General features: G+C 38.3%; 1 protein-coding gene and 1 long non-coding RNA gene across 2 annotated transcripts; both read right to left on the bottom strand.

Moving 5' to 3' along the window:
• Positions 1-2,707: 2,707 nt before the first annotated feature.
• On the bottom strand, positions 2,708-9,797 carry LOC124158784 (G-protein coupled receptor Mth2-like). The gene is made up of 5 exons (XM_046534101.1): positions 8,432-9,797; positions 7,399-7,477; positions 5,565-5,749; positions 4,585-4,759; positions 2,708-3,223 (listed from the first exon to the last, which is right to left on the bottom strand). Exons 1-5 carry the CDS (start codon positions 9,291-9,293, stop codon positions 3,007-3,009), a joined length of 1,518 nt encoding a protein of 505 aa, XP_046390057.1. The 5' UTR covers positions 9,294-9,797; the 3' UTR covers positions 2,708-3,006.
• A 1,133-nt stretch (positions 9,798-10,930) lies between these two features.
• Positions 10,931-16,542, bottom strand: LOC124159845. Its single transcript, XR_006865029.1, has 3 exons — positions 16,478-16,542; positions 16,304-16,393; positions 10,931-11,888 (listed from the first exon to the last, which is right to left on the bottom strand). It is a non-coding gene; the product is annotated as an uncharacterized LOC124159845 (long non-coding RNA).
• Positions 16,543-22,525: the final 5,983 nt, after the last annotated feature.

Here is a 22,525-nt window from a genome sequence, read left to right as displayed (position 1 = left end):
AATCGGTTTTATTAATGTCCGCAGCACGACGATAAGTGCTGAGTGATCCATTTTCTCATAATTATTTACTTGCACATTATTTACCATCGGGAAGACTAACACAGGAAAGTAAAGAATTTGATAGAATACATCATCATGAATATAAATTTCGGTTACGAGCCATAATTATGAAGAATGATCGCAGGCTTTCCCGGCGAATCGAATCGTGGAAGGTTATTCGGGAATTCCACCAGGTCAAGCTCTCCAACTCCATCTCGTGAGGAACGGAAAAAAAGGCCGGAAATCCTCGACGTCCTCGACCAATCACGTAACTCCTGTCCCCGTTGAACCCCCGTCATCCTTATACAAGGAGGACGATTTCCAAGATTCGACATGCCCTGATGATGATGGACAAGTCGTACATTGAAACGTCGGCCGAGATAGAGTTGGAGAACCTGACCCGGTGGAATTCCCAAATAAACTTCTACGAGCCATAATTATAGCCTAATCTGATCTTCAGGGATCTACCCAATACAGTTTTATCTTTCACAGTTCATGTAGGCGAAATACGTTGGTCTCTCGAACAATTTCTGTTACACAAACAACGTGCTTTTCGTAACAAGGTTAGATGTTGTTAGAACGTAGGTTTCCGCGGCGATGGTTTGATCTCTGCATTTCTTCAGGGTTATCTTCCGCGTCAGCTTGTTTGTAGACAACAGGCAGGATAGCCAGCGAAACTGTTGTCTGAAAGTACACATCCGAACCCTGATGAAATGCAGAGATCAGGTTAGATGTTGTCCTATCCAACATGGAAATCGAGTGGCAAATTTTGCAAACGCATTTTAATGCGCCACCAATGACAAAAAATAGAGCCCGGCTGGAAAATCCTCTGGAGTAATACTCGCGAGTTCTGCAGTCGATTAATCCACGGATATTTCCTAACATCCGTGCATTTAATCGAAGTTGACGAACACCAGACGACAATATTTTGATGTTCTTTGACTGTAACTGACAGTAGCTAAGTAATATGCATTTCGAAGCCCATTCTTTAACCATTTAAGGTCGATAAAGATTGCAACCTATATATTGCATTATAAAATACGTTTATAGGTTAGTATTATTGCGTAGATTCCAAAAACATTTATAAGAAAGCGGTATCTTCAATAGTTTCTGAGATACAGCCTGGGAAGTGAAATTAATACCAATAGGGTAGTTTCCTTCATTAAAGAAAACGAAAGGAATTGATTGCGATTCGTTACCCACCATTAGTGTATTCATAATATACAAATTATTTGGTTTTAGAAATACCGGTTTAGACGAATGGCAATGGTCAATTTTATCCTCATTTGAAAAAGGCCAGATTGGCGTCCATGCGAGGCCACTCCACGTGACGTCACAGGGACCTAGTTTCTATACGAGTAGATAGGAGTTTTACATCGTCTGAGATTACCAATGCATGCATGAGACACAGAGCTCAGGCAAACCTGTCTTAATAATCACCTATTAAAACTGGCTAAGGTCGGGAAGTTTCCTTCGTTTGATAAGGTATTAATAATCATTATTTAAGCCAAGCGATACCAGCTAGCGTAGTACTCTGCTACCTGCTAGCATCCTGCGTCGTATCAGCGCTCAGAGCCTCGTCCCAAGGTCACCTCACTTGCGGCAGCGGGAACCAGAACGACGTCACATGGAGTTTTCCCGGCATTCATACTTACGCGTCGCGTTTTCGCGCGCTTCAAAATTTTCACATTTCATTTAATCGCGAAAAATAGAAATCGTCATTTAAAAATCTAAATGCGTGAAAAACGTACTACAGGAGTCTTTCGTACGAAGTCTTACGTCTTACGTACAGGAGTCTTTCGTACGTTCGAAAAACGTACTACAGGAGAGGAGACAGGAATCTTTCGATTTAGGCAATAAAAAAATAAAAGGAAACCACCCTATTCTCGCTCCCTTATGGACCATAGGGACATGTGTGTCCCATGATATAAAAAAACTAATTTTGTGAATATTAAAGCACAAACGCGGAGTTTTTAGTACTAACTCCACAGGCTATATACACATAAAGGATAAACCGAAATGCCTGTTGTAATTGACCTTCTCATTGATTTGTTATAAACTATCAAATTACCACTTCGCAAACGGTATTTCAAGTGAAAGTTCTTAACAATGTGGGAACTAAAATATCATAAGGATTTCACAAAAATAATTAAAAACTAGAAGCCAATAGCCTATTCTTCAATGGAGCCAGTTATTACAATCATATATCTACTCTTTTAATTTTGAGAGAATAAAAAAAAATTGGATATATATGTCCCTTGGTCCTTAAAGGGCTAACGCAGCAATGACCGCGTGATATCTCTTCTGCTGGAAGTACCTAGTTCGAATTTGTCGTACCAGATAGCTGTCCTCCAGTTAAACAAAGTGTTCCCGAAACTAAAGTAGCATGGCAAGGTAACTTGGCGTTCGTCGGTCACGAAACTGCAAGTGTTCTCTTAATCAAATAAAACAGTTCTAATTCAGAATATTCAGGAGTCACTGTGAGGAAACGTAACATCACCCGCAATAGTATATAAAGCACTTTTAAAAGCCACTTCTACGAAAAAAAATACAAAAAGGTTTAACGGATGGCTTCAGTCTTAACTGTGTGAAACCTTTCCACTGTGGAAAATGAAATAATACGCTTTGTTTGGTTCAATAATATATTTTTAAAAAGTACGACCCGGGTTTCATAACATGCAACCTGACGATGTACACCTACATCTACATAATACCCTGCGACCCACCTCTAGGATGTTTGGCAAAGGGATACTGCAACCATGATATGAAACCCGGGTCGTGCCTTTTCAAATATATTAGTATACAGAGTTTAATCTTTCATTTTCAATACAAAACGTTTCTTTTTGGAATCGGCAAAAGTTTTTTATTCATTGTGCACATGAACGAAATAAGTTCCCCATGATCAGATCGAATGTTTGGCTCATCAATGATCATTTCAATCATATCATCGGTCCACCGACTCCGTCCCTAATATTCAAATCGCGGATATCGAAACACTTTTCTCTTTATATGGGATATAATGTCGTCTTTCCAAACGAAGATGATGAATGTGAGGAAACCGTTAACTCCTTCTGTGTAATCCGTCAACCGCAACAGCTGATTCGAGTGTAGTAGAAGTCGGAAACCAGTTTCGACAGCTCGGAGAAATCCCATCATCAAAAGTAGTTTCACGTACATGTCGAATCTGTAAAGCACGCAAAAATAACCATAAAGAATCGGAATCAGCAACCTGAGATAAAATAGCTAAAGCCTGCATTACGTTTCGAGATAAGCAGAGAGCAATACAACCATAAATCTAATGGTCAGAGAACTAAAAGTATTTTTAAAAATATTACTTGAATTTTATGTTTAGATCATGTAGGACGGCCAATTACGTTGGTATCTCAAGCTATTTCTGTCATGCAAGCAACGTCCCTTTAGTAATAAGTTTTCCTTTGAAACACGGAAATTGTCGCAGTAATGACAGATGTTTGTGCCGCAAAAAATCAGGCCTCGTTGACGAACTCTAGTTTCAATTCGTCACATAACATTGAGTTTTCCGTCACAGCTTCGTGTTCTTGTTACAAGTCCAAACTTACAATGCTGATTTAGAGCACCGAAAATTTCGAAGTGCAACGATACAGGATTTTGGGCAGACAGAAGAGCCATTGCGCGCAACAGAAATATCAGTAGCCCTCGTTAAGAGGAGAATTATGATTCAAGAAATTTTTAATCAATGAATTGTTGACAAGTTAACGCTTGTCTGAAGAATGACAATGAGTGGAAGAAATGCAGTCTTTTAACGATAAAGGTTTCATTTTATAACTTCTTCCTTAAAGACCCTCATGAGATAAGGGCAGTGTCCTTCAGTCTATGGCCGTTTCCGGAAGAGCCAAAGATTGGACATAACAAAAAGGTTGTTCTGTCGCATACAGTAAAATTTCAATTCATATGCTAAAAATCATCTCCATGAGGTACAGTAATTAAGAAAAAATAATAATTTCCTCGCAACGGTTGACACGTAGGTATCTTTTCTTTAAAATATTTTACCAAAATCAAACTAATGATTAAAATTTAAGTACTAAAGTAGCTATCGATGACGTGATTCCAACGTAATGACGGGTCTGCGTAAGAGCTGAAGATAACATCGTTGGCACTTTCTGAAAAATTAATAGGATCCTTTTAACCTATCGTTCCACAGGCTACCTATCTCATCTCATATATTTACACCATTGTTCGTAAAAATAATACGTTGTATTTATAGAATTCACTTTCAATACTCCTCAAGTCACTCGCTTGTAACCTGGTAAAAGGCATCCGTTAATTTAAGCCTAAAACAGTTTTTTGAGAATTATTAACAAAAAATACTCTGAAAATTGGCTATTCAAGAATAATCTTGGGTATAAATGTTATAAAATTAATACGAGTATAACCAAGTATTAATAAAACTTGGCCGAAAGTAATTAGTTGATAAGCATTGATGTGATGTACTATTGCTACCAAACTACTAATAAAATATACCATCAATCACACTAATTTGAGGATAAATGGTTGATAGACGATTACCTTTGCTTATTCTGCTTCACGACTTCCATTTCCATGACACTCTCACGGTTCTTCAAAATGGCTGTCTCTTTCTTGAGCTTGTATATCTTGATGGCTGTCAGAATGAAGAATACCACATTGATCCCCAGGAGTAAAGATGTGACTCCCAAGAAGAACAACACCGCGGCAACATCAGCTGCAAAAGGGACAATGGATAATAGTTAGTGAGATTTGTGTAAAACACACATTTTCATTTAAACGGTAAAAACTTACTTTCAAAAACAACGTAGAAAATAAGACTTGCACTGCCATTTCAGGAAATTAAATACAATGAGGCTTATGTCACGTAGTATTGACCAATTTGTACCACACCCTCGTACGAATAAAAGAATCACAAAAATGCCATCACTTGGACGCTAAAAGACATATACATTCCAAACTATTGAGCCCTGGAGGTGACTCAAAACCCTGAGGGTAGGTAATCCCACATGAAATTAAAAAAACTAATTACAGCTGTCCATTACAACACGATAAGCTGAGATCATACTCACGAAGAATTTTTTGCAGTAGGAATATTCATTGCATAATAAAAATGAAAATTTCAAAATGCAGCTCATTTATAATCCTTAAGCTATTTCATTATTTATGAGTCATGATAATATATATATTTCCTACAATTTTCACAACATATTTCGTTCTAACTCATTTACGACCAATACGTAATAATATTGGAGGGTTAGACGATTGGTAAACGGTTTTATATTTTCCTCGGTTCCTATCTCAACGAAAACTCGAGTGTGTGGCAGAATGTTTATTTCACTACACCGTTTTACAACCTTTATTACAACTATTTTAGAAATCGGCAGGTAGGTACGTTGACGATGACAGCCACGATAACCGAGGCAAACAAAACTCTTCCTTGCACATTCCCTTAGTAGAATCTTCCACGCCTCGGATCAAATATAAACAAATGATATTCGATGAGCAGGAAGCATACTCACTGTAGAACCAGCAAATGTTGACCCTGAAGTCGGGCTTGATGGTGCCTAGAGGTAGTCCAGGTACCAATTCAAGTGCCACGGATATGATGAGGATGCATAGGGGAACACCCCATGCATAGAGAGAATAGAGAAGCATCCTCTTCATCTCCTTGGCCGGTCGCATCATCTTGAGGGGCCCAACCCGCCTGAAAGGAATGAAGAATCCACTTAATTCGCGTAATCAGTGCGATATGATAAAAATTGCATCCATTAATTCCACGCATCCCCGCCGAAACTTCCTCGTACTCATTATTTCTCACTCCAATCCCATAAAATTCGCTTTGCATCACCAGTGTTGCGCCATACAAGTGGATTTATAATTGAATCTGACACTGTAAATCGAGCGAAAAATCCACAGAGGAAAAATCATTCGCCTTGACCGGGATTCGAACCCGGATCCCTCGATTTCCGGAAATCCGGGTTCGAATCCCGGTCAAGGCGAATGATTTTTCCTCTGTGGATTTTTCGGAATATTTGTGCATTGCGGGTGACTCCGTAAAAAGTTATCACCGTGGCTAGTCCCGGTATACTTTAATACTGTAAATCGATGCAAAATTAAACTTTGCACATACTTGTAGCGCCGTCATTTTCAGTATTCACTCTGCGTACCTTTCTTTATTGTCCAGGACAGCGGTTACCAACCGGTGGTAACATCTCTTAACCGGGAAATATGCATGCATATTTTATGGGGTGTATAAAACAGTTTCTATTTATACAATTAATTATAATTAAAAGTGTCACCTACCCATAGTAAAATTATTTAATAAAATGTGCACGTTACATTTTTGGGGGTACAATATAAATAAAGGTTGGGAACCGCTGGTCTGGGATAACAGCATGGCAGTTTCGCCGGTGTTGCAGTTGGCATCTTTAACCTCCGGTGAATCTGTCGTTCGAGACATTGAGGACACGCGGGGTAGATCCCGAAAGCTACAGCACTTAATTTTTATCATCCCACGGAAGCATAAACGATTGTACAATTCTTTGATTAAAATTATAGATAAATTAATACTAATTTTAATGCCATATATTTATAAAAACATCATTGTAATTTGAAGAGTAACCCTTTTCCAATCAGTCTGACATGGTTGATAGAGATGCTCTAAAAGTTTAATTAAGAGATGACCGTAGATTAAGATGTTATATATTTCTAAAAAAATTAATTAGAGGTACGCGAAGTACCTATCAAACAGTATTATAACGATTCATTCCATTTTTGAAGTTAGGTACTTTATTCACTCCGCAATTGTTGATTTCTGTAATAATCAATTAATAAATTTTAAAGCTGGTCTTATTTCCTTTTTCTCATTGCACATAGTAAGTGGGTAGTTTCCTTTATACGCCTTCAGTGTGAAGTATAATAAGAAAAAATATTTATGCTACACAGGAATAATAAATTTAACATAATTTAGCGTATAAATAAAACGAAGAAATGAGAGGTAGAGGTATGGATCAATAACCAAATGAAAGCGCACACTGAGATGAGTTTTTTTTCACTTTTACACTCCTAAAATCTGTTTTATTTCCTCGTGTTCAAAAATTCCATTTTTATCATGAAAATTTAACTATGGATAAATAGCATAAAAATGAAATTTAATAATTAATTTTCACCTCTTTCATTCATTGATATCAAATTAAGAAATATTTTCACATCAGAATTATTTTAAATATCAAACTAAATTTTAATTTCATTCCAATAATAATCGTGAGCTAAGTCGCTTTCTGCCGTCATTATCCAACCTTTCACACGCTAAAACATTATGTAAATGCTGAAACAATAGACTTAAGACATTACCTGAATGTGGAATAAATGTCATAGCAGATAATATTGAGCCAGAAAAAAGTCGTGAGGAAGAAAAATTGAATGCTGAATCCTGAAATAAAAGGATGACATACTTAAAATCATGCAATAATACATTGAGATAAATTTTTAACGATAGCAACGTGATATCAATCGCAATCCAATGACTTCAATGTGAAACGATTGAGAACTTATGGTATTAGTTACGAGAAATAAATATCCATTTTTATCCAACAGATTGATATAAGAATTAGCTCAGTACAGTAAAATAATAGTGCATATGATCTAATTACTTTACAATCATCTGATTTAACAAAGTGACAAAAGGCCACAATTTTTCAATTAAGAAAAACAATATGCATAAAACAAGGCGATTTTATTTCACCATGACCGAGTAAAACGAGTGAATAATGATTATAGCACCCCAAAAATGATAAAGTGTAGACTCCTGCAGAGTGGAGGTACATTGTGCAAATATTAAAATTAAGCCCACCCAAGCAAAAAAAATGGATTTTAATGTTTGAGCACTGAAAAAAGTGGCCAATGGAGTTTTTTTTTGTAGTAACTGCTCAGTGAAAAAACATGGAGCTTATGCGGCATCTACAGGACGTAATATCACTCTTAGTTTATGGCTGATTTGCGCACTAATGTAAGATGAGACAACCACAACTTCCCAGCCAAGACCCCCTGAAAGCCTCCAAAGACCAGCTCGAGGAATATTCAAGTCCTCTACGTTGTAGTCATGGTTCAAAAGATTGAGTTCCAGCGCGCAGTTGTAATTGAATTTGAGCATTTTACAATTAGAAAGGCTAAAAAAATATGCTCTGGGATACAAATGAAGAACGATGTCTTTCTATTATAATTGAATGACCGTTGTAATTTTGTGATGACCATTATTTTATCATTACACTGGTACATCTCAAGGCATTGAAAAGGGATGCCCTAATAAAATTTGAAACGCCATTTACAGCTTATAAAATAAAAAAAGCATATAATAATGATGAAATACAAAATAAAGTAGTCTTACCGAAGAATAAGCACCAATTTAGTCCAACCTTAAGGGAATAGACGATAGCTACGAGGGATATTAAGTCTGCTGTGAAAAGACAAAACAGATGGGAGAGTAACATTTTTCCGTGCAAATTCCTCAGCTCTGGTATGCATGCATAGACTGCGAAAGCGGCCGCGAAACACACCGCAGCCACTGTTCTTCCCACAGGATAGTCGAGAATGTAACGACGAACACCGAACCACAGCGAGTAAGAAGACTGACACGCCCAGGGGTGGTCCTCGTATTCAGGAACCGCCACAACGCAGTACTTTTCCCCACCATGTAATAGTTGCCTCAGTGACACATTTTGACACTCTTTTGCTGACCACGACTGTCGACAACTCTCCTCCGCGTAAAGCCCAGAATCGGAGAGGGCCGAGTACAATCCCTTGCGGTACACCTCCCCGAACAATGCCATGCTGCGCTTTTCCCCGATGAGCTGCAACAGTGACGTCCCATCGTCCAGGTTCTTGGGGCAGAACACGTCATCTTGCACGCACTGGGTACCCCACTTCTTCGCCTCTTCAGCAGGACAACACTTGCGGAGACACGGGATCCCAGCTTCGCACGGGCAGCCCCAGTACTCGGTCCCAGGCGACTTGCCGCCTCCCCGTGCTCGATCCCACACTACTTCCCAGTGCGTGCCGTTCGGATAGGATACGTTGGCCACCGGATCCCACACGCTACCATTCTCGGCTGGATGGGCCGATTGCGGGAGGAGAATGCTGTGCTCAAGAGGACAAGGCATCGCATAATCCGGGTGAATATCGACGGCACTTGATTCTTCGATCGCCAGAACGAGTGCGTAGACGGCGAGGATAGAAGCCTTGAAAGACATCCCGTAAAATCTATCACCAGGGCACAGGACGAGAGTCGCACTTAAAATACGATAACTGATACCAAAGGATGAGGAGAAAGTAACCTGATGTGCTCTTCACCACTTGAATAATCAAGAATGCATTACGAAGTCATCGATGTACCGAGACAAATTTAGAAATATCGCGCACGTGTTCTCACCAGGGAAGAGGTCTAATGAGATAGTACCACTTTTATACCAATACTGATACCAAACGATGGAGTTAGTCCAGGAAAGTAGTGCCGTTCACAGTATGAATAATCGATAATTTAAACGGACTCTGTACCTAAGAAGGATATTCTGTAAGTGTATTCACCAGAGGATCAGTTGAAATTGAGCGTCGCACTTCAATACAACCAAAGAATGCGGCTTGTCCGAGATAGTAGCCCGTAAGGCGTACTCAACTTGATGAATCAAGAAAGCACTACGAAGACAGCAGCTATAAAGGATATCATGTAAGAGCTCTGTCAAACTACAGCTTCGCACTTGAAATGCAGAGGGTTAATGCCAAAGGATGTGGTGAACTCGAGCATACGGCCAGCCGTGCTCTAGACCGCATGATGAAATCATTTGTGCGTAACTTCCACTTCCGTCAACTCTGCTTCGTATGAAATGAATCATAATCCTTTATCATCTGATCATATTGACTTTTTAAGTGTAATAATGTCACCGAATCTGAATACTGCAATGCAATAATTGCAAGAATAGTAGGATAATTTTTATGAGGTCTCAGGGGCGTTGAAAACTCCACGCAATAACCTTGAAAACGCCTGATAGCAGAGCCATTAGGTAATTGAGATTAGGAAAACCAAACCATTCCGCGTCAAAAATAAAATTTTGCACCTTTTCTCAACCGAAATTGGTGATGATTAGTAGCTGATTTTAAGATTGTAAGTGACTTTGGGAAAATATTTTTTCATTAGTATTTTTATTCTAGGGGATACAAACATATTCTCAGATTAAAATATTTCAAAATGTCATGTTCTATAAATTATACGCTTATAACTGATGACTAGGCAGTTTTTCAAAAGTACTTTTTAGAAGGAATAAATATTTTCGGATTGAAAATTTTGCAAATTCGACTATATACAGAATATATGAGTAAAACTGAGGTAAGGAAAACATTTTAATAACTTCATTATTTCAAGAGATGTCCTAAATATTCTTGGATTAAAATTTTATAAAATGTAGTCACCTATCAAATTATTATCACCAGACAACAATCCTAAGAATGATTCGATGCTGTTGTCCACAAAATGTTCCTATTCACTGATCTTTTCACCCAAACAGTTTCCCATTGCATTATTCACCCTCTGTTTCTGCTTAATGCTTTCTTTGCTGTAGTTCCCATCCAATTGGCCAACGCGAATTATTTTCCTTCAACCTTCATGTCTCATGAAAAGACCAATTAAATTGCATCATCTTCTTCCTCTTAATACTTTATTACGGACCTCTTTAAGGACCTTCTCATTCAATCACAGTCAATGCATTTAATTTTCATTGAGAAATTACATCTCACTATATTTACATAATCAATAATTACATCTCAATAGTTGGTAAAGTGGTATTTAGTGTACACATGATAAGAATTTTGTTCATACAGACATTAATAGCTCCTATCAAAAATTGTAACACGAACATGCTTAATGAATAAGTAGGTAATCTAATTTTCTAACATATTTTCACTACCTTTTATCGAGTCCGTATAACCTCAAAATATATCTGAGAAAATTTATTCAGGGAAACTAAGGAGCTTCGACCCCTGTTCGTGCCAAAAAATACTTAAAATCACTTCGCTTATCACCTTCTGGAGTACGGGGCATTACTCGAGAATGATCCAACATATCATTAATCTGCGATAATGAATGCTAACAGGGAAAATAAAAGTAGCAAATCACACAGAGGAACTAAAATAATACGTAGAACAGAAAATATGTATGAGTCCTCTTTCGAATCTGAATTTATAAGTTTACCCGAGTGGGTTTTCCTGAACTCATAACCCAGGAGACACCAATACCTCAATTTTAGAATAAAGTAAACCTCATATTTTTAAAGGACAACCTATAAATTATCTTCCACTGAGACCCCTCACATAAAGATGAAATACATACAGATTAGAAATGGTATAGCGAAAAATGAAGTATGGGTGCGCATAGTCTTGTGAGAACATCCATATTAGTCTGCACGAATGTCTTACATAATATTTTTTCGGCATCACAAGATTACATTGGTACATCAAGTAAGTATGTACATTTTAGACAGAGAATGAAAGAATCGAACTTGAAGATTTATCTTAAACAATTCTCATTTATTACATCAATGTCAGTGCTGTTTGTGAATACGTACTTTTTATAACTTTAGGGGAAACTGAGATCACCATCACCTATGGGATAAGGGGAAAGGAAGTTAATATAATCCATGGGTAATACAGCCCGAGTGCAGATTTTCTCACCACAGGCACTTCAGTCGGATGCACCAGTGATTGGATGAGGTAAATTTAAATTAAACAGTGGCTCATTATGGAGCGTACTTGAACTGGATAAGCACAACCACCAGCGACACGATAGTGGCGGTCACCTAAAGGAGACAAGGAGAAATATTTTAACTTCTATGATGAAGAATATGTCCATTTGAGAAATCATACACAGTAATCTAAATTTTTAAGGTTAATTTTTAATATTTTTTTAAGAGCCGCTTGATTGTATCTTTAATCCTTCTCTTCAACGCAAGAAAAAATGTTAACAAAGCCAATATTTTTCAGACGAAGTAATTATAATTCCATAAGCTACGTTGAATCCGTGAACTACGATTGAGCGGTACATTTTTTTCTGAAAACGACTTTGAATTTCCTTCATTTTGTACAATACTAAGCATTGAAAGGCCCATTATTCGACGTTATGGCAATATATGTTTACGATTTTTAGGAAATAGGGTTTAAAAACAGTTTACTCCACGGATGGAATTAACGGTTTTGCTGCAAATGGTTGTCTTACAATTTATTCTTCATATATACTTAATAGGAGATATGAAGAATAAATTAAATGAGATAATAATATGGGAAAACCTCAAAACGAATTAAAAATAAAATACAGCCCCCTGAGAAGACAATTTTTTTCGACATACCGTAACCTTTTCTAGCCTAAGTTTACAAAGTATGTACATGAAAACTACTTAATTAATTGATCTAAAATTTTTAAACCCCTATTTCCGAAACTCTAACGTAGGAGACACCAACATCTCAGAATATAGAATAGTCAGAATATAGTAAACCTTATCATTTTTTATAGCACAACCTGTAATAATCATCAACTGAGACCCCTCACGTAAATATAAAATACATACAAATTAGAAATGGTGGACCATAAAGTAGCAAAAATTGAAGTTTTTATCTGCATAGTCCGGTGAGAACATCAATCTTAGCCTTTTCCGAGTATTTTCTTAACGTTTTTATGACAATTTGAGCTTTTTTTCTCTCTACTTCAATTTTTAACGTTGATAAGTGTCTTGGAGTGTAGGTATTTAAAAATTAAAAGGAAAATAGTTTGGCCAACGTTTCTTCACCAACATCTTTGCACCTTCTTCAGGGCTTTTTTTTAAATTAATATTATTTGCATTATAACGTGTATTTATTTATTTTTATAACTTATCCAGTCAACTCTAACTTCTTATTTATGAAAAAATATAAACAGAAACGTAGGCCAAATATTTAGTATTTAATTCTTAAAGACCTACACTCGAAGACACTATTTAACGTTAAAACATTTTCTGAAAAGGGCGGTCATTATCGAGAAAATATCTGCTACATCGATAATCTATCCCTAAAATCTTTCAGGTCAGCTCTATGAATACCGAATGGAAACAAACTATAAACTCCCAGCTGATATTTCTTAAAATAAAAAATACCATTTGAATTATGAGGACAAAATGCATGCGTTGATGAGGATGAAAACATATGGCCACACATAAGAATATAGTAAATCTATAATTGATAAGGAAAATGTGAGGATATCCTCATATTAACACGGATATCCTCCATTTAACAACAGGTATATAGATAGACTTTCGCAGTTAGCTTTAATGATCGGAAAGTGCCCCACCACTAAAAAACCGTAGCATGAATACCGTAACTTTTTTCTCTCCTGAAATCAATGAATTTTCAAAGGTAAATTCACTTAAATTACTCGACTTAACTTCACTCAAAGTCTTCCACATTATCTGATTATCATTGTCGATTGCAAGGTAAAAATGTTTAGGAAAGTGAGATAACAGCGAGTCAAATGCTGCCGCAGACATGGATGTTTTATCCGTTTTAGGTTTTTTAACATATCTAGACCGCAGGATGGATAATAAATAGGCATGAAAAAGTGCTCTCGTGCCTTTGGAATTTTCACAGAATTTATCGTCATTGAATTTAAAATTTTTTGTCCCTCGGAGGTTTTCCTAATGATGGAAAAACTGATTTCGATAAAAATAGTAAATCTACTTACAAAAGTCGAAGATGGAGGAAATCGAGATCGAGCCATGATCATCGAGTTTCGATCCAAACTCGATTTTTTGATGTCGTTCCTGACCGTTTCGTTTGATCTCGGCAGTACATAGTACATAGTCTGTTAAGCTACTGCCGCGCAGGCCAAGGGCAGGGGAGGGAGTATGATTACGTCATCCGTCCCTCGTGATAGCCTTAAAGGCCGTTAAAACTGGAAATGCACGCCCTCGATCATAAAGAAAGAATCTCAATCAGTTAATATTTCTTACGTATTTTAGTGAAGCCGAATGGTTCCAAGCGGATATCCTCTAACTTTATTGTGCTTATTAAATTAGTAGATTGTTTGGGATTTTTTTTTTCTCCATTCAAATGCGTATTTTTAGTGTTTTTGAAATGAATAATAAACATTTTCGTACAACCTGTAGGGAAATGAGGGGCAAGAGTACGCATCTAACAAACAATTACAAAAATTATGCATTCAGGTTCAAGCTATAATCTTTATTTTTTCACACTTTGTTGCCTGTTTCATGTATATCTTCTTATCTTCCTACTTACTTCCTTATAATACTTATCTTCCAATCCTGCAGAGGAAATTAAGAACTGTAGTTATTCAGCAAAATGTAAGAGAAAAACAAATGGGAAACTTGCCCCTGACGTGGGCAAGAGTCCTACCATTATGGGGCAAGAGTCCTAAGCACAGTTTTCATATGGGAACTTTCTCTATGCATAAAATGAGGTGCAAGGTTCTTTCCTCCCTATTTTACATTCATAACACATTATGCAATACAAAATTGGCGGATCTGTGTACAGTTTTCCACAATCTACATAGTCATAATCAGTTTTTCCTGTGAAGTGAATGCCCTGTTTGCCGTTCAGACCCCGCCGCTTAGTACTTCAACCCTTTACTTTCATTTTAATTATCTTCACGTTTAGTTTCTGGGTGTTGGGGGAACTCGTAAGAATTTCAGACCACTTTGAATTTTTTACGCCGATTTTACGCTCGCAATGCTTACACACATACCGTCTTAAGACGTGTACGCAGAGACAATCTCCAAAATTTGTTATCCAAATGCTCTCCAATTGGTTTTCCTCTTACAGTGTCCGCATTTTCTTTCAATTTAATTATTATAAAGGTAAACATAATATTTATGGCAGAAACTAAGAAATCATAGAAAAAGCAATCCTATAAAGTGGGGCAGGAGTCAGCGCCCGTGGGGTAACAGTCCGCATGCGGTTAGTTGCCCCAGGGCTCTTGCCCCAACAGCACTTGCTACACTTCGCCTTCCATGACAAAACTAGATCATCAGTAGCGAGTTTTGGATCTCCCTTAAAATGTTTCAACCGGTCATAATAAATGTCTAAATTAATGAATACCGAATCTGTCGTTCGCAAAAGAGTTCCTGGAGGTGATCCAACTGCAGGCTTATTTTCAAACGCTTTTTCGGAAAAATAAGGACTGGGGAATTTACACTCATGCCTGTTCAAGGGTAGGTCGGACAACAACAGGCAGTATGATGCATACCTACGAATAAAACGCATCTAATATTCTTGGAAATAGGTAATATTTTTCGGAATCCCAATCATTGCATGCTATATGTTCTATTGCACACAAAGTCTTAAGACGTGTACGCAGAGACAATCTCCAAAATTTATCCTAATGCTTCCCAATATGTTTTTCTCTTACATTTTCCGCATTTTCTTTCAATACAGTTATTAAAAAAGTATATATATAATATTTATGGCAGAAACTGTGAAGTCACAGCAAAAGCAATCCTATAAAGTGGGGCAGGAGTCAGCGCCCGTGGGGCGAGAATCCGCATGCGGACAGTTGCCCTAGGACTCTTGCCCCAACAGCACTTGCTACACTTAATACGCCATAACACAACCACATAGTGAGTTGCGAGCCTGCTAACTGCATGAATTTTTTAGACAAAGAATGCATTTAAAGGAATGCTACACAAAATTAGAAATTAAATAAACGCCCAAAGCATATACAGAAATTACGCGGCCCTACAAATTAGAAAAACGTTGCGTAAAACTGAAAAATAAAAACTCGCATTCTGTCGTTCGTTGTCTTCCACTGAACGCACCCCTGTGTTACATTTGGTCACAAAAATGAAACTGATTGACTACAAGTGGTATCATCAAGGTATTTCGAGAAATATTTCGGAAAAGGAATCTTGCCCCGTGCGGACTGTTGCCCCTCACTACCCTATCTTTTTTCATAGAACCGTCGATTTTTTCGATGTATCGATATTTTGGTTCGTATTTAGATTTTTGTTGAAAAGTCGAGATTTCCATTTCGATTAAAAATAGATTGATCGAAAAATCGATTTAGACCGACATTTTTCCATCACAATGTCAGCCTTGCCGGTAGAATTGCTTCTAGCGATTAGCGATAGCGGTAGAGCGATTGACTTCTGACCTACGTGTTTCTCCTGATTCAAAAGTTCGACTGCGTAATATTTCAAGCGATCTCAATACCCAAATATTTCGTCAAACTCACCGTGGTGAGTAAGCTCAGCTCCAGAGGAAAGAATCCGTTCGCGGTGAATTGAATTTTTTCATTCAGGAGATGGTTGGAAAATACGGCGAGCTGTAAGGAAGAAAATCAATTACAGCGTCCCATATACATAAAATTGCTGTGTCATATTGGTCGATGGTCTCTTGAGCAACATACTTCCTTTCTGAGGTGCGGTTCCCGAACGCTCAGCAGAACTTCAGAAATAACGTAACCCGTCAGCTCCACCTGCACATTTATGAAAAATAAACTCCGTTAATTTTACACTTGAAATTAAGAAAAAATTCAGAAAAATTCATATTAAGGAAACTAATAATAAATATGGCAAAATACAATTCTCGAGTTGGACGGACAATTTCTCTGCCACTGATTAAAAAAAATCGTAAAACCATGATTAAAATCTAGTTGTTACACTATAGGTTCGAAGATTTTCGCGGCGTTGATCAGATGATCTCTGCATTCTCTTCGGGTTTTCACCGCGTCCGTTGGGTTTAACTTATCTTTCCCTATCTTCTCCCCTTCTCATTTTTCTTATCTTATAAACCCAACGGACGCGGTGAAAACCCGAAGAGAGTAGTTGGTACACTGAGAGTACGATTTACCCATAAATGTCTACAATTCTCGAGTGCCCAGTGGCGTCACTATAAACTTGGGGGGGGGGAGGGGGGTATAGGATGGCGTGATGGTCTGGGGTGGCGACCCCTCCCCTCCCAGGCAAAATGGGGGGTAACCCCCCCCCCCAGAGCTCAGAGAAATATTTAAGTTTAATCCATTTTACTTAATTGGATTGATATTACAAATAGAACAGTGTAAGGATTAATAAAATATCCCTCAGAAAGCCGTAAAACTCACTATTTTGAACAATTTATCTTAAAATTCCGCAATTTATTAATCTCGCACCCACCGCTTATCCTGGTGCATACCCCCACACACCCCGGTATTAAGGCCTGGTTACACGGTGCATTAACCCGTACGGGTTAATGTATGAATGCGTGTCTGTTTGCATGTCTGAATTCATGGACGTTTGCGTGAACGAGAAGCATGAATGAGTGGTTACACGATACATGCGTTCGCACACGTTTTCACACATTTTCTCGTAACGCGAAGCGTTTAGTTTTTGTTGCCACCAGGTGGCTCTGTTAGGAGTTCCACTTGTGCGAATGCATGGACGAAATTAGAACAGGTTCTATTTCCCGTTCACGCGTTCATGCATTTGTACATTTTGGGGTGGTTAAACGGTGAATTTTTCCGTTCATTCTCGCGTTCATACATTTAGACATTATGGTAAACCATTTAGACATTATGGTATAACCCGTACGGGTTAATGCACCGAGTAACCAGGCCTTTAGTTGCACCTAAAACCCCCCCAGCCTTAATTCCTGGCTGCGCCCCTGCCCCGAAGCATAGTGAAACCTCGTATATTTACCTCACGGACCAATGACGTTGACCCCGACAAAATGAACGAGAGGCCCATGAAGAACGGTACGGACCACACTACAACGTCCGTCAGACTGAACCAAAACAAAGCGTCCCTGTAAGACTCCGGAGAGATGGTGGCAAGGAAGAAAAATAGGTGAGTGGAGAGCTGGAAAAGGCTGAAAGCGGTCTGCACCAGGATGAAAGATCCAAAGACACCATTGAGCTCCGCACAGAGACGGTGGAGATCCTGGTGCAGACGGCATGCGGACCTAGCACGATCCAGTGGACTACCCTGGGCTTCCTGAACCACTCCCGGGGCAGCCATCCACTTCTCTCCCATAGCGCCCAGCCTAGTCCCCCGGAACCCACTCGATGACAGGCAGATACTCCATAGGGACTCGTTAGCGAGCCTCACTCGGTCCCGAATGGCCAGGATGAGCCAGCCGAACATGGCATCCTTGGAAAGACTAGACCAGAGGCCAGCGCACAGGGATAACAAAAACTGGATGGGGATTGGAGAAACCAAGGGACGAAATACCTGCAAGGCGATGACCAAAGGAGACACCACAAGGAAGGATGCCACGAAAAGACAAGAAATGGCCCTACCCCTAGCGTAGCTTGAATCAGCCCTTTTACCGAACGTTTTCGAGTCCATGGCGTGAATGGTGGACATTACCGATCGGAGAGCTCGGCGGTGTTTGAAGGAACAAATGCAAGCGATTATTGCGAGGAACAGGATGAGGAAAACCCAAGATATTCCGACGATGATCTCCATGTTTGACGAAGCAACGTATAAGCGATGTTTGATTATGAAGTTCGGAAAAAAGTAGAGAAGGATGTAACACTGCCAGGCGACGTAAATGAAGGTGCTACCCGTGTATAAATACGAACTGGATAAGGGGAGATCATTTCTGAATGGAAAAACGCCGAGTATACGGCTCAACATAGCGAGGGGTTGGAAAGCCCAAAAGATTCCCCTAGCCAACGCCATCAGCACAGGTAGTTCAGCTAACTGAAATGTTTCGGCGTGGAAACGCTCCTTCCCAAAAGTAAAATCGATGACGAACCAATTAGACAGGAGAGATAAGCAGAAAATTACAATGTCTTGCCAGCATCAAAAAAACATAATTAATAATCAATAACAAAAACAATTAAGTGATGTAACATCATGAGTCAAAACCATTGTTTGGAATGAAGTGGCCTTGACTGATTCTGCTTTATCTGTAATCGAAAAAAATAATTGCTACGAAAATCTTTAGCAAAGTTTTATCTTGGGCAAGAGAACGATTATCGCGAATTCATTACTATCAACGAAAACGATTACATTATTTTTTTATCTTAATTGCGACGGAAAGGGGTGAATTAGAACAGTCTGTCATGGTATCCAATCAAGAAACATCACTTAATACCACAATTCACAAAGATAATGATTAAAGCCAACTTAAAGAAGAAAGAATCTAAGGCATACTTCATTCCATGGAAAATTATTAGATGTACACAAATTAATTCATTACATATTTTTACAAAACGTTTAGATTTAAATCAAAGAAAAGACTTTGCTGTCGATATGTACTCCCACTTCTCATGAAATCGCATTCCCTGAGCTTAAATCTTATCAAAGAGCCATTAATAAAACATTTATCGCAGAAAAAGAACGGCTGTGTCAAACACAGAATTTATACTCGTCAGCAGTCTATGTATCACAAGAGTTTTTTTGTAATATTCCCAGGTGGAGCGTAATAATGTCGACCTTCAGGCTAAATTGCATTTAAATATGCTTTTCGATTATTAAACGCAGAAAGAGACCTGGATACGGATTAGTTAAGATTACAATTCTACAATACAGAATTTCACACCTTATGCAGAGATATCTATAACGGTAAACGTATTATTTCGAAGTGTAATTTATGTGCCATGTAGCTTAGGACAGAAATTTAAGTTACTGACCGAAAAAAAAACTGGTCTTCAACTAATGGGATTGATATCAGCCATAAAAACACACTCGAAAGAGTCAAGAAAACTTGCAGATGGGAATTAATTTCGAAATTGAATTTTATTTTTCCTTTTTCACGCTTTTGCTGGTTATATCCCCTCATCATCAGTCTCCTCTTCGTGAATGTTCTTATACTAAAGGAATTCACCTTTTGAAAGAAAAAAAAACAGAAAAGATAACAAAAATTACAAACGAAATGATAAAAAAAATTCAACATGCAACTCGAAATCGATAAAAAAGAAAAAAAAGAAAAATAATAAAACATTTGAAGAAAAACATTTATTTATCAGTCAATGTTTTTCAAATCAATGTTCTCAAATTACCACATAAGTTTCTGCAATCAGGAACGAAAAATTACCCACTCAACACAAATAAATGCGCTCCATAATTATTATATTGTAAACTGGTTGGTTTTCGTGAATATGGTTCACCGGCACCATTGCAAGGCGGCTGAGGCGTGGCAAAGAATGAGATTCCGTTATGTTTCTTTGGAAGTAAAGAAAGGAAATAATAGCTCCGAATAGTATAATTCACACAACCATGCCCTCTTGATTTATTACAGTATTTGTTCGTGGTTATCCTCCCCGTAATGATATGCTCAGCACATAGGATAAAAGCATTGCATTAGCTTTGGTTACTTTTTTATGTTCACTTGATGCCATTACAGTGTTCAGATGCCAATCCTCTCGCCTGGGCTAGGTTCTAACCACTGACCTGAAACCTTTTCTCAACGTTATGTCGTCAATTCTCTTCGATAATATAAAACTTACCCCTCCTCCCACCTTACTAATGCTTGGACCCATGTTTGGACTCTCCCAAAACGGAAATATTTCATGCATAATTCAAAGAGAAATCTCTTTAGAGTTCCCCTTTTCAGTCTCTTAGTGTAAGACAGCTACCATTGAATACCTCAGGATTACATTCAATAGCAAAAAGCAGCCAAAAATGGAAAAAAAGCACATAAATGGCACTTTATGGCGTACAAACAACCTCAATCTCTTTGAAAGGTGACACTCTGAATAGAAATCATTACCTGGCCCCTAAATTCATCACGACCTGGCCTTTAAACATATACTAAACACTTATGTTTTCTCCAGAGTTATTTCTGAGGACTAACTTCAAGTATGTTCCATACGGACGATAAACAAGTCATTAAGATGGACGCCAATAAAAGGGTTTTCCGATCGGGCCAAGTTCAAGTTAAATTAAAAACATACGAGGATATAGTTCGAGGATACTTGCAGTTACTTTAAACAACAGTTCCAAGGGCAACCGAAATTTTCGTACTCTTGATTGGACGTAGGGAGTATTATGCAGTTGGACAATTGCTAGCCTGGCAAGGGATTTGTGATACCATCAACATTACAAAGGCAACATCATAAAATACAAAACGAAGCAATCCTCGGTTGCTTGAGCCGTTCAACATGCAGCTCAACCAGTCGTGATCACGATATTCGAAAGAAAAGTTTAAGGAGACCTACCTTAATTCACTTGACCGCAAAATGATTTTCAAAGCATGAATATGACTAAGCTAGTCATTAAATTTTCAAAGGATCGCCCAATAGTTACGCTAACTTTAGAAAACATAATTGCAAGTTAGTGCGACAATAGAATTAAATTACCCAGCGAAAATTTTCAAGCTCAATAACTCTGCATATTAAAGTGCTTTCGGTACCAAGATCTTCGCCGAGACCAATGGTAAAGAACAGTGAATTTGTGAGCAAAATGAAGAAAGACGTTTTTTGGGCATTGAGACCAATACTTTTATTAGGTGCAATACTAGCTCTCAATTCCATTCCTCAAAGGTTAAAGGCAACAACAGGGAGGGATATATTACTGAATAAGCTGATTATACTTCAACGTATCATCTACGTCGTTGTGTACACAGTGATGACCTTTGCACTGATCCACATACGGCAGACAGAGTTCGAGTCGACGATCCCAAATGTCATAGCCAATATATGGTTCGTTCTCACCACTTTGTCCACGTCCATCGCATTTACCACGACAGCCTTCCGCCGGAGAAAATTTCAAAATCTACTATCGCGGCTTTGTACCGCATCTGACGGCCTAAACAGCCTCCCCGTCAGCTATCTGGACTCAACGCGACGCGTGACCATACTACAAGTGGTGCTCGTCGTGATTTCCTTCAATACTTCCAGTCTGATATACCTGTATTATTACTCCGATTGGGTTGGAGGGTTTACGAACAGTGCTAATACCTCTATTACTTTGGGTGTGAATGCCCTGCACATCACAACACTTCACGTCCTCTGGAAGATGCACGTTTGGTCAAATGAAGCTATATCCAGTATGGTTCGAGATTTGCAAAACGTGGACAGTGATATCTTGAGTTCCAGAAGGTTCTCATTCGTCCAGGGAAGTGACAAATTACAAATGGAAAATTTCCGTGAGTTGGTGGTTCGACTTTCCCACACGAACATCAAGCTATACAACATTTCCAGGGACGTTAACAAGTTCTTCGGGCTGACAACGCTGTTCTACGCTTTGTCGATGATTTACGCTTTGGCCGTGAGGATCTTTGTCCTTATTGGTTACTTAATTTACAGGGAAAATATCTTCCAGGACCCGAACAGGATCTTGATTCCAATCTTTACGCACACCTTGCCTTACTCCGTGGGTTTCTTTCACATCGTGAACCTCTGTCAAAAGATTAAAGACGAGGTAAGTTTGGCGACATAGCTATTTAATAATATTTATTTCAATGAACATGCATTCACTTTTCAGGTTTTTTTTGTAATTAGACTAACCAAAGAAAGTATTATATATGAGTA

Source organism: Ischnura elegans, chromosome 5, assembly GCF_921293095.1.
Source record: "Ischnura elegans chromosome 5, ioIscEleg1.1, whole genome shotgun sequence".
Classification (NCBI taxonomy): domain Eukaryota; kingdom Metazoa; phylum Arthropoda; class Insecta; order Odonata; family Coenagrionidae; genus Ischnura; species Ischnura elegans.
The sequence above is the reverse complement of the archived record's forward strand: the minus strand, read 5'-3'. Positions and strand labels throughout refer to the sequence as shown.